Source organism: Tachypleus tridentatus, chromosome 4 (assembly GCF_004210375.1).
Source record: "Tachypleus tridentatus isolate NWPU-2018 chromosome 4, ASM421037v1, whole genome shotgun sequence".
NCBI lineage: Eukaryota > Metazoa > Arthropoda > Merostomata > Xiphosura > Limulidae > Tachypleus > Tachypleus tridentatus.
In genome coordinates, this window is record NC_134828.1 from 40,853,514 (window position 1) to 40,866,943 (window position 13,430).

General features: G+C 33.8%; 1 protein-coding gene across 10 annotated transcripts in view; it reads left to right on the plus strand.

Annotated features, from left to right (window-relative positions):
- The first annotated feature begins 245 nt into the window (after positions 1 to 245).
- Positions 246 to 13,430, plus strand: part of LOC143248924 (uncharacterized) — a 66,356-nt gene continuing 53,171 nt past the window's right edge. For 8 of the 10 annotated variants that reach the window (XR_013027288.1, XM_076497916.1, XM_076497920.1 and 5 more), the window contains exons 1-3: positions 246 to 341; positions 696 to 821; positions 3,098 to 3,183. Coding sequence is in view for 9 of the 10 variants with exons in the window: in XM_076497916.1 (XP_076354031.1) it covers positions 3,163 to 3,183 (21 nt within the window). In the remaining variant the exon portion in view is untranslated. The remainder of the gene's footprint in view (positions 342 to 695; positions 822 to 3,097; positions 3,184 to 13,430) is intronic. The other 2 variants (XM_076497917.1, XM_076497926.1) reach the window with 1 other exon arrangement.

A 13,430-nucleotide genomic window follows, 5' to 3' on the forward strand; every position in this document is an offset into this window, starting at 1 on the left:
ACCGGATTTCAGACTGAAACCCTTCGTTAATATTAAAGTTCTGAGTTTAACACTTTATTACCTGAGCTTTCAAATTAATATTGGAACGATTAATAACAATGGTTGTTAACTAATGCTAGTTAAATATACAATCACATACAAATATAATACAATAAATTCCTATAGAGTTTAATTTCTCTGAATATTTATTAAATGACCTGATATTTAACAGGCATGTAAAATAATATTTTTTATACCCATTATTTTCTCTCTTGTGGTGAAAAGCGGGAATATTGGTTAACTTTAATTAAAAATTAGGCTTAAAATTAAGATTTCGTGCATTGCATATTATTATGAAAAAGGTAGGTTTTCTAAATCTGTTTTTAAAATATTAAACAAATATTGGACTGCAAAGAATGTTATAATAAACTTTTATACATAAATACCCTAAATTACTGATTACTAGTAATTTAATTAGTTGTAAATTATGTAATTTCGAAACAGTTCTGTTGTCAATGGTGACAATAATTTGTAGTCGACATTCAATATTTATAATTATTTATTGTATTATTAATGTTATTGGCATTCTAACTAGTACTACTACTTTAAATACTTAATTGCTTACGCAGTGTAACTTACAGTGTTAGTAATCGATGGGCTGCTGTTCCCTGCATAGTCCTTTAAAGTTTACTTTGTTGTTGTTTTTTTTTGCACAGTGGAAAGTGTCAATTTAAAAAAAGAACCACCTAGTTCAATATTTGTGACATTCTTCAAACTCTGAGTAATACTGATACAGATGGATAGGTCTTGTACTTGCAGTATTGTCCCCTGCTGGAACAGCGGTAAGTCTTCGGATTTCTAACGCTAAAATCAGGGTTTCGATTCACCTCAGTGAACACAGCAGATAGCCTGATGTGGCTTTGCTATAAGAAAAAAACACACTAGTAGTATTCCTACTAAAAGATAGTAAAGAAAATCTCAGCTAAGATAGTTTTATTTTTCCAGTACAGAATACTATAGATTGTGTTCAGATGTGATGGACCAGAACGTTTAGAGTGAAATTGGGAGTGGAAACAGTAAATTTAAGGGAGTTTAATAACTTTAAACTAAAAGAAGGTTTCATAATTATTTAATTATTAACTGTTGGCTTTGAAAGTTTGAGGTTTTTTTTCTTAGTTGTAACTTATAGTTTAGTGATGGGACAGCCTAGATGGATCATTAGGTTGTTCTATTCCCTAAACTATAACTTAGAAAAATCTTAAAGTTAGCCCTTATCATTAAAATGTTTATAAAGTTTCCCCTTAAAGTTAGATGTTATAAAATATAACTTTATACAAATTGGTTCAGTGGATTAAGCAAGCATTAGTTAGACAAAATGAAGCAAAGGTGTGTAAACAGTTTAATTATTTAACTTACTGAGTTAAATTGGATTGGAATTTGAAGTGGGATACTTCAGACTCTCATCTGGAACCATTACTTCTGACAACTTTGAATGGTACTGATATTAATGATAAGAGAAAGGTAAACAAATTGTTAAAGTTTGCTGGTGATTATATTAATGTTTTGGATATAATTGGCTCAGACACTAATACTGTGAAAATGATGCTGTTGTTTTCTGAAAGGATTTGGCAAATTGAGTAAATAAATGATATGCGGCATTAATTGTGGTAAACATGAAGGAATGAATGTTAGCTACTTTAATTTATATTATAGTTGTCACATTAGTGGAAATCAACTCAAAAGTGTTATGGAAGAAAATTATCTACTTATTGCAGTGGTTCCCAACCAGGGGTGCGAGAACATATTAAAATTTTTTGGGAGTGCAGGGCATAAAAAAGGTTGGAGCCACTGACTTATTGCAATGATGTTGGTGGTTCAAAGTAGTGTTCTTTAAAATATGTAACTTTAGATACAAAACATTATCACGTGAAAATGGAATGTTCAAAAACTAGTGTATATTAATTGAATTTTTAATTAAGCTATAAATATATAATGCATTGTTCTAAACATCTTTAAAATTAAAAAAAAAAAGACTTGGGTGCTTATGTCCTAAAGCCATGGGAGTTAGGTCACAAAGAGTGAATTAGCCAATAGAGATGTAGTAAATGTGTGATGCATATCATGACAGCTGAAATACCTTGCATTTGCTGTAATTAAAGATCATTTACCAAATGTTTTGTCATTTATCAACTGACCACCTGATTATGAATACAGTTTGAAATGCAAAGATTTTATAAGCAAACTTCTAATTGACAAATTATGCCCCTATCAGTATCATTAATTTGGATAAAAAAGCAAAGCTCAGGCACTGAACCCTGAGGCTTTCTAAAGAGGTTGAACATCTTGTATTAAAAGTATTTTGGAATTTAAATACATTGTTTAAGCCTATTTCATCACATCCTATTATGCTGTGTCTGGTAGTTGTTCAGCACTATAGCATGGCTCTGTAGTGTAATTTGTATTGCAAAGGGCTTTGTTATACGTTTCTGACATCAGAAGCACATTTCTATTTCATGCTTGCCTTCTGTAAGCCATGATGATTTCTTAGAGCACATACATCTAAAGGTGTTGCACTGGTGACTTGACAGATGTGATTTTATATGGAGTAGCATGAGTGCCTGTGTCCTCTCCATCTGAGGAGAGAATTAAATGAATATGTTGTGGAAGTAACTTGTGTACTTGCCACTTTTGTGGCTTTTTCCATCAGGATATTCTTCTTGGTTATGTTACATATTGATTACTGGATCAAGAGGACAACTTTTGCCACTGACTTCTGTACTTTACTTACCATGTATTGAATGACTTGTTGTTGGTCTCTTTTTAGGTGGTCCTACTGTTATAAATTTTTCTACATTACATCATTTACCAATGCTATTACATACAAGGATATTCCTATCTTAGAAATTTTAAGTTCCCTAAATGAACATATTTATGGTTTGAGTGTATGATTTTATTCTTTTGGGTTTTGTGTAAAGTTATTACATATTCTTCCCTAAATCAATAATTATCAAAATGTAATTTTAATACATTCTGTTCCACAGTGGCCTTATATTGCATTTGTCATGTGATTTGTAATTTGCATATTCAAAATTATTTCAATATATTCTACCATTTACAGGAAATAATTTGGTTTAAAAAGCTTGCATAGCAGTGAGGGAAAATTGGACCACAGTTTACAAGCATATGGGTGAAAGGAAATATCAGGTATGTGCAATGTAGAAAAAAATTACATTAAATTGCTTGAATTTAAGGAAAGTATCCAAAAAATTACTGTTTTCTGTAGAATGTTGAAAAAAAAAAATTGTACTGAATATTAAAATGCTATTGTACAATGTTTTTCCTCACCATGCCAACTCGTATAATTTATTTTTCTATTCAAAATATAACTATCCTCTAAAATAGAAATCAGATGCTGTTCTAAAATGTTTCTTAGAAAGGCCATAATTTAAACCTAACTTCTTAAAAACATGCTCTATATTTATAATTATTACATACAAACTTGAACGTTACTTACCCTTATGAACTGTAATGACTAGAATTGTACAATTTAGAATATTTACATAATTCTCTTATTAGGGTTTCACATTCTCTATAATAAAATTGTTTCAGTGTGTGCTATGCAAGGGTGAAATTGAGTTACAAGTATAGATAAATTGGGTTGAAAAGTGTGATGCTATGCAATACAAAATTACTACATGTTCTGTATCAGCAAGAAAAGTCCAGTTTAACTGGAGCCTTTTTGCTTACTATCATCCCAGCACTGTACAAGTCATACTGTTCTTTTGATCATCTGTGTACATCAAATGGATATCCTTCTTATCATGGCAGTTAGTAAGAACATTGTAAAATATTTATTAGTCCAGATTTGCATGTAGTGAATCCATTTATCAAACTTTTTTCCTCCCACTGTGTGAGTGAAGCTAAATGTCTTTTGATTTCCATGTAACTATTATCTCTTTCAAAAATAGGAGTAACATTAACAATTTTCTATTCTTCAGACATCTGCCTACTGATAGTATTGACTGATCAGATATGAGATCCTATCTTTAATATTTTATATCTCATGTTCTACACTTGGGAAAGCCTTGTGTGGTCCTGGTACTTTAATTATTTTTAACATATTTCTGTCCACCTTCAAGGGATTGACATTTACACTATTCGTATGAGTTTCCCAATCTTTGAGAAAGGGTGCTATAGATTTCAGTCATACACTAGTTGATGAGTATTTTCTTTGAAATTAGTACATCTAATGATTGTTACCCTACTATAGTATTAGCTAAGACCATGCAGATTCTTGTCAGTATTTTTAAATGTTAATAATGTTGTGTTGGTTAACCTTATTTGTAGAAATCAGTAATTAAAAATTTTTAATTTGATGTTTCAAATTTTTTGGATACATTTTTGAGGAAGTAGTTACATTGAAGCACATCTCAATGGTAAGCCTTTTTCTCAGATTTTATGTTGATAATACTTATAAATGAATAGGAATAACTGTCCCCTTGTGAAAGAAAAGTACAAAATTTATTATTACATGATATATCATCCTAACATTTGCAAATTATGTAATGCTTGATAAAATAGAAAATATGTATATATAATATGCATAATGTACATTTGTTTAAATCATGTATATGTATATGATCTAAACAAATGTACACGAGTGTTTCAAAAATGGATATAATCACATTTAATATAACTCTTTCCAGTTCATGATTTGTAATTCAACTGTTTTTCAACTACCAATTTCTATAAGTTAAATATTTAAAGTTTATAGTTGGATCATTTTTAGCCACATATTGACTGTCAGTGTCACATAAGTTCAGTATTTAATTATGAGATTTTTTTATGTTTTGAAATATATGTAAATGAAAAATAATCTTGAGTGAGAGGATAAAGAGGTTATCATATTTTAAACTATGTTTTTTGATAATTGTTGAATTCTGTTAGGAGTTTGGGCTCAAACAATTTTATTCACCTATTTTCAAGTGCTAACTAAAGTAACTACGTGTGACAAGAGCCTGACACAAACAGTAAAATTACATAAAATGAAAATATCTAGCGAATTATGAAGATCTTAAAGCATTACAGTACTGACACAAATAACAACAGCAATTGGACAGTTTTACTAAATGCTGAGTGTACTGTTTGAATGGTCAAAGTAAAGTATGTGTATTTGTGTTAGATATTTTATATATTCTGTTACTCAAATGATCAGCTATGAAATTGTCCAAATAAGTTTAATTACATTCTCAATACAAACTCATTTGTACTAGACTGTTTCATTCTGAATTTAAATCACCAACGACCATTGTCTATTTAATTCATAATAAATAATCATTTTATGAAACTGATAATTTGAAAACTGCTAAATAATTACAGGATTATCACTACAAACTAACAAATGTTTCAGAATATCTTATATTTCTACATACTCTAGTAAACTGTGTTCCTTTACTCTGTTTGCCAGTTCTCTTGTAGTATATCCTTTATATACTATAGTACACATGGAGCATTTATACATGGAAATGAAATTTTAATGTCTTTGGTTTGTTTTTCTGTTATTAAACAAAATCCTTCCTTTAAAAATGTTTCGAAGTTTTACTTGTGGATAAGCATTGCATAGTCGAGTCTTTAAGTTGTTTCTTTGTTTTCAAGGCAAATGTACTAGTGAATTGTAGTGCTATATAGTCTTGTTTTGATACATTATATATAAAGTGTAAGCTTTCTTGATTATACTAGTTATAACATTTGTTGGAATGTAGTTCTTTCTAAAATAATGTTCATTGTTATTAATTTCTTTTTAAATAGTTCTGTTTTGTTGGTAAGTTTGAGCTCTGGGTACGAAGATTGTTATCAGAGTTTTTTTAAGCTTCTGTGAAATGAAACTGCTATAGTTAAAATATAAACTTAAAACAGGTTTATAGTTAATTTCAGTTTCACACTTGCCCGGCATGACCAGGTGAGTCAAGGCGTTCAACTTGTAATCCAAGGGTTGTGGGTTCGAATCCTCGTCGCACCAAACATGCTCGCCCTTTCAGCTGTGGGGGCATTATAATTTGATGGTCAATCCAACTATTCATTGGTAAAAGATTAGCCCAAGAGTTGGGGGTAAGTAGTGATGACTAGCTGCCTTCCCTCTAGTCTTACACTGCAAAATTAGGGATGGCTAGCACAGATAGCCCTCATGTAGCTTTGCACGAAATTCAAAAACAAACAAACTGTTTCACATATTTCACTATTTTTGATGATCAGGGTGTTTAGGAATGGCAGGTAAGTTTTGGTTTTTTCCATGGCAAGTTTAATATTTCCATGTTGTTTATTTTGATGTTTAAGAAATTTCTTTACCTGTTCTTCATTCTTAAATACAGTAAAAGTATCATTCACATGTCTTTTATATGACAGTGTTTTAAATTCTTAAAGGCATTCTTTTAACCAGATTTTTTCATGATAACACAAAAATAGATTTGTCAATATAGGGCCATAACTAGACATCATATTAACTGTGTTTGATTGAACATCTTTCCATTAAACAAGAAATGCAGTTTTTTTGTTTTGGCTATTTCATATAGTTTGTAAAATATTTCGTTAGGTAAACCATTAAAGCTAACTTTACTATTATGAGTAAAGTGTACACACAATGCCTATGTGGTACATAACCTCTTCTCACGTAAATAACTATTCTTGTTCAGTGCTGCTTTTTCTATGCAACAAACAAAATTTTTTCATGCATGCAACAAGCCTTCTTCCAACCTTCCATTGGAAATGACTCATTGAAATATGTCTTATGCAAATTATCATGTGACAACTCTCCACCAATGAAAGTGCCACATACACTCCTTATGCATTTGACTCCCTCTATTCAGTTCTACCAGACTATCATTTTTTATTTGGCAATGGTTGTGTTTAGTTGTTTAAAAAGTTTGCTTAAGTGTGCTTTATCTATATAACTTTAATAGTTATACTTTTGAAGTGGTCTTCTTAATTAATTGTTTTTGATTATACAGCTGACACCTCTATTGTTCAATTCATTTTTCAATCTTCATTTTATTTTTTCTCTCTTGGACATTTGCAATAATCTATCAAACAGTTTGACTTACCAGGATCTCTTTATCAGCCAACATCTGTCAGAGGCAGTTCAAGACCTGTTTCAACAGGCTGTTGAACATGTGAATCATATTTCTACCATTTATTATTCCAGGCAATTTATTGTCCCCAAGAAAACTAGGGGCTGGCTGCCTGTCATAGATTTGTCCCACCTCAATCAATTTCTCAATTTTTCCCATTTTACCTTGAATTTTTTCTCATCCTCAGATGGGCTTTTCGTTCAGGTTTATGGATGATCAAAAATGTTTAGATATCCTGATAGCCAGACAGTCACGACCATATTTTTGGTTTGCATCAAGGGATGAGCTATCAGTTTTGTGCACTACACTTAGGACTTGCTTCAACACTGTATGCTTTTTTCTGTTACTTTGAGTTTTTATTCTTCGTCTCCATGCTCCCAGATACATTTTCATTGTTGTATGGGTGGCTGCTGCTGTTAGTTCATTCTGAAGAAGAATCTTCTGCTTGTCACACTTTTCAGCTGTGCTGGGAGGGGACTTAAGTGGGCTGGTTAATCAAATTGAAGAAGTCTTTCCTTCAGTCTCCCCAACACCTGATCCACTTGTGTGTTTTTTCAACACCCATCTCAGTTGGACCTAGCCTTCTTCTCCTTAACTTCCTTTGGAACTTTCAGTTTACCACATTCTTACTGTTCCCTCTTATTCAGCTTGTGAAGTTCTATCATTTTTGGGGACGTGGTGTTCCATGGATGCACTTATTTCCCTATGTCATGCTGGTGTGGGCTCTTCTTGACCTGTGAAATCATGCATGGGATACTTTATAGGCTCTTATTTGCCTTCTTTATACCATAGTTGATGATCTGCATTGGTGGTTGGACAGGACACACATGTTAGTGGATGTTTTGCTTCCTCCTCCTCATCCAGATATACATATTTTCAGGGTCACTTCCTTCCATGAAATGGATGCATAAATTAATTAACAGGAGGCTTTGGGGGTTGGTTTGCAGCTAAGAAGTTGTATCATATTAATACTCTATAGTTTATAGCTATACATTGGACCTTGGATCATTTCCTCCATCTGGCCAAACATCGTTTGGTAATGATACATTCCAACAATTCCACAGTGGTTGTTTGTCTTAATCATCAAAGTGGAACCCATTCTCAATTTCCATGTTTTGATATGTTGGATCTTCTTTTATTGGCACATGCAAGATAGGTTGCGTGTTTGGGTTCAGGAAGCTTTCAGTCTTGTTGTGGATTGCCTTTCTCATCCAGATAAAATCTATCTGGTGGAGTGGTCTCTTGATCCTCTTGTTTCTGGCTTTACCTTCTGTGGTATACTCTTCACATTGATGCCTTTGTCACATCCCTCAACCACAAACTTCTTCTGTTTTAGTCTCCAGTCTGTCATCCTCTTGCCATAGCTGTCAGTTCCTTTCATCAGGATTGGACCAACAAATGCCAGTATGCTTATTCTCCTCTTTGCCTTCTTTAGTGGATGATTTTGACCACCCATACCACTCTATGTCAATTATTCTGATTGCTCCACTCTGGCCATCTCAACAATGGTTTTCTTAGCTTATCCAACTACAACTTACCCTTCCACTACCTCTTTTTCTCTTTTCCTCTCTTCTTTAATAACCTTGGTTATCAGTGCTTCATCCCGCTTAACTTGTCGGCTGTCTTTGTGCTTGGTTTTTATCTGGTGCTTAGTAAGGAAATCAGTCTTATTATGATGAGTAGTTTTCCTTCTGGCTCATTTCCTTTGCCCTTCCTCCATGAAAGTTTATCAGAATAAATGGAATGTTTTCCCCTGTTGTTCTGTGGGACAGGTATTTTTAGCTGATCAGCCCATTATTTCTTGTATTGCTGAGCTACATACTTATTTTTTTTATCAGTGGTCTTCTCTCTCCTCAATTTATGGTTATCAGGCAACTTCATCCCTCATGTTTTGCTCTTCTACATTCTGCAGGGAATTTTCATCTTCTTTACTTTTGCTGTTGTTACTTTCCTTCTGTATTCATCATTCTCTCCAGCAAGTTTCCCTTTCAAACTGGCATGTTAATGTGGTCCTGTGTTGTCTCATATTACCTCCATTAGAACTGCTTTCTACATGTACCTTTTTTTATCTTTCCACTAAGACTTGTTTCCTTCTCTTATGAGCTTGGAGAAATAGGTTGTCTGTTTTATTTGCCATCAATAGTTTATGCACTCTTTTATCATCATACATTTCTTCTTTATCTGAATTGTGTTTTTCTTCCCCCAAACCCTGGCCGCCAGGAAGGGCAAGTCCTCCATTTTGCTGATTTCCCTTTCTTCCATTTCCCATCTTTTTACTTGACCTGATTCAGATAGACGTCTGTGTCACGTATATGCTCTTTGATGTTATACTGAGTGTAATGTTTTCATTTGTGATGCTTCTCCCCATCTCTTTATCCCATGGCACCATCCTTTGTTTGGGGTTTTATTCTTAAATCCTGAGTAGTTGTATTCAGCTTTTGATTTGATGGACTAATTCTTCTCTTTCGTCATCCTCTCATACATTATTCTATGTGTCTTATCAAATTCATCAACTACCTTTTTTCCAGTATCTCATCTTTGTTATCTGCTGGAGGAACTTCTTCAATCAGGCATTTGGATTACTACTACTATGTATGTCTCTCACTATTTGTATAAGGTTGCAGTTTTTCCTCTTCAGACTATCATCTTCTATCCATACCAATTTTACAGATTTCTGTGTGACTTTGACTGTGCAAGTTTTTTTTTTTTCTCGGAGGATTTGTTTCCCCTTCTTATGATAATTATTCATTGTTTGGATTCTGCTGTATGATGAGTGGTGTCTGAACAGGTATTCTTTAATGCTTAAAATCCACACTTTTGAGCTATGTTGACTTGCTTATTATACTCCACAGCTGTGATATGCACACTGTTGGGATGGAATATTCCATAAGATTGATTATAGGTTGTGCTCGTGTTGACTTGCTTATTATGTTCCATGGCTATGATATGCACAATGTTGGGATAGGATGTTCCATAAGATTGATTATAGGTTGTGCTCGTGATGGTGTTGCTTCAAAAATATGCCAATTCTAGACTTTATGGGTAAAGTAGAAGGGGATAGCTGCTCACCTCTGCCATGCCTTGTATTGAATAAATTTTTATGATTTACTTTTAATAATAGGGTTTCATAGTTACTCATTGCACTGTCTCAGGTGTTGATATTCCTCCAGATACTCCACTCAATTTTACTTCTCTTTTCTTTTAGTGGATTTTAGGAGTCCTTACCATTTTCCAGTTTCAAGGCACCGGGGTGGCAGATCATAGAGGCTTCCTCTTGGGTTTGAGAACCCTGCTTATCTATAACTTGAGGTGAATATGGTATGATCCCCATCCTATGTCTTGGATATGCTCCTCTGTTTTTCTACTCATATATACTACACCTTTCTTTGAAGGATGAAGAGTATACCTGTTTCAGAAGTGGTGCGTCTTCCACATCAGTTCTTCGAATCTGATTCTCTCATCTCTAGATGTGTCCTTCAGACACTTTAGAATGATGGTAATTTTCTTCTCTTGCACCTGTCCTTCCACCTATCCAGTGTGGACTTCTAGCTATTTATGTGAGAAGAGGTAATGTACTATATTTTAAGTTATAATTTTTCTATACTGAAAATGTATTTCTGATGGGAACTTATCTCTATCACATTTCCAACCTTTTCTCCCCACTAAAAATGGTGCTTCCATTTTCTGCCACAAACTGAAGTGATAGTTTCATAGAATGGAATAGAGAAAGTCACATCTGTAAAGAGGATGAGTCACACTACTTTTGTTGGTGGCTTGTAGGTCATCCCTTAAGTAATGTCTGATTTTAGGTTCAGAAAAAGAGAAAGTATTTCAAACACTTTTAATGTTATTTAGTAAATAATTTATGTTTCATTATTATTAATTACTTCCTGCCAATGATTCACAAGCCTCTGAAAACCTCTTCCATAAAATTCTTGGGGTTTGGAGGAAAAGAATATAGAGAGGATAGTTTTGACATCTTCCTGTGTTCCAAGCTCTTTTCTATCAAAATAGTTCTATAAATCTTGGAATATATGATAATCAGATGAGGCAAGTTCTGGAGAATAAGGAGGATGTGGAAGTTTTTCCCAGTCTAGCTCTTCAATCTCTGCAGATGTGTTCTTTGCTCACTGGGGCCATGCATTATTCTGGTGTAACACAACATTTTTACAATTGATCAAGGCAGGCCTCTTTTCTTTCAGTGCAACATTCAAGTGCTTTAACTGTTGACAATAGAAGTCTGATGTAATCGTTACATTGACTGGCAGCAACTCAAAGTGGATCACACCAACAATATCTCGCCGAATGCTTAACAAGACTTTCCTAGGGTGAAGGTCCATTTTGTGCTGTGCTTTAGCCAGTGTATCTGCACTGAGCCATTGTCTGCAGCACTTAACTGTTTTATAAAATATCTATTTTTCATCTATAGTCACTAACCTGTCCAAAACGGGTGAGTTATCTTCACAATAGTCCAGAGAAGTGCAAATGTCCTGAAGTTGGCCTGTGTCTAATCCTGGGTACACATTTTCCACGTTTTGACACATTTCCAAACTGTGTAGATGACAGTGGACTGTTGAATGGTTGAATTAAGATTCTGTGCTAGTTCTTCAATTGTTACAGCACAATCTTCATTAAGTGCAGCCAGCAGTAAGTCATCATTAAACTGAATATGATGACCTTAATGTGGTTCATCAGTTAAGCTGTAGTTGACATTTTTTTCATTGAGAGACTATGCACCATAAACATCTTGAATGTTTCGTGCAGTTTCTACTGCACTATTGCCTTTATTAAACTTGTAAAGCATTATATGCTTAATGTGCTTCTCAGACACATCTATCTTCATAAGGATTTACTTGATTAATGATCTGAAAAGAGGAGTTGAGTTAGTTTCTTTTATTTGTCTGAACATTTTTATACATGTCCTATTACATATCTTAGTCATTAAAGCCTTCTGCAAGGACAGAAATGATGATGCACTTCCTGTATTCAATTTTTGGGCATTACTTATGGGATAACCCAATAATTTACTTGCAGAAATTACATAGCTGAAATTTACTGATTGTTAGTGTATATGGGAGTTCAAGGCTTGTGGGTTTCACCCATTGTTGTTCACTTGGCTATTGAATCAAGGCTTATTGCTTTTAACTATGACTGCTAGCTACAGGGCCAAACTTCTGAATACTTTCTGATTTTCCCATCCTAGTCAAGTTTCATGTCCTTTCTTCCTCTTTTATTATTTTTGCTATCTTCTTCCATCTCATTCCTGATTGGGACTTAAACGCTGTTTTCCATGCTGTTATCCTTCCATTTGAACTTTTGGTCTCTTGTTTGTTATAGCATTTTTTACTTAATACCTTTCTTACTCTGTTTTAAATGTTGCTGTTTCCTTGTAATAAATATGCTATTCAGACTTTTGCTCTTTTCCATCATTTTTATATTAATATTTACACCAAACATGCTTTTCTCCTCAAAATGCCTGTGGCTCATGTGAGAAAGAGCACATTCGCCCTTACCTTCTTTTTGTCTATTTCTCACCTTTATTCTTATTCTTATCCCAGTTGTCTTCTCTGTTCCATCTATGTGATTCACTGTTATTTGTGCTGTGCTGCTTTTTGTTATGGTTACTGTTCCTGTATCTTTATCCCTTGGAACTCCTATCCTTGATCTTTCTTCAATTGTTTTCATAAGTTGGCTACAGCAGCTAATCTGTCTAGCATATACTTTTTTGATGCGTATTATTGTCAACCTTTTCAGAACTTCTCTCACAAAATTTGGCACCTTTCTGTCTTTGTAGTTATCTCCTTGTATCACCCTTTTTGAGGAAATTGTGCATGCTAACATGTAGACTCTCCTCTATTATTTCTTTGCACATTATTTTTATTATCTGGTCATCTCTTTTTCGTTGAGATATTGAAGTAAGTACCTTTACTGGGTATGATTGGTTACGTCCTTTTTATGATACCTTTTTAGGGGCTATGATATATTTCTTAGAACCATATCAGGGTATAATTTTATTGAAATCGATGCCATGCAGCTATTTTGGTCTGTAATCCTCACTGATGAGATGTGGTGTTCCACAAGATTGCTAGAGGTTTCTCTCTATGTATTAATTTACTATTGTGAGTAAAGCTGTGTCAGGATAACTGCTCATTCCTCTGGTCCTAGTTAAATAAAGTGAGACTTGCCTGCTTTTAAAAATAGGGTTTCTTTAGGCTCTTCAATATGCTTTTACCCCATCCACCCTTCTTTTTTCAAGTGGAGTATGAGAATCCTAACCACTCACCAGTTCCAAGCTGCTGGAGTGGTGGACCATGGAAGCTTCCTCTT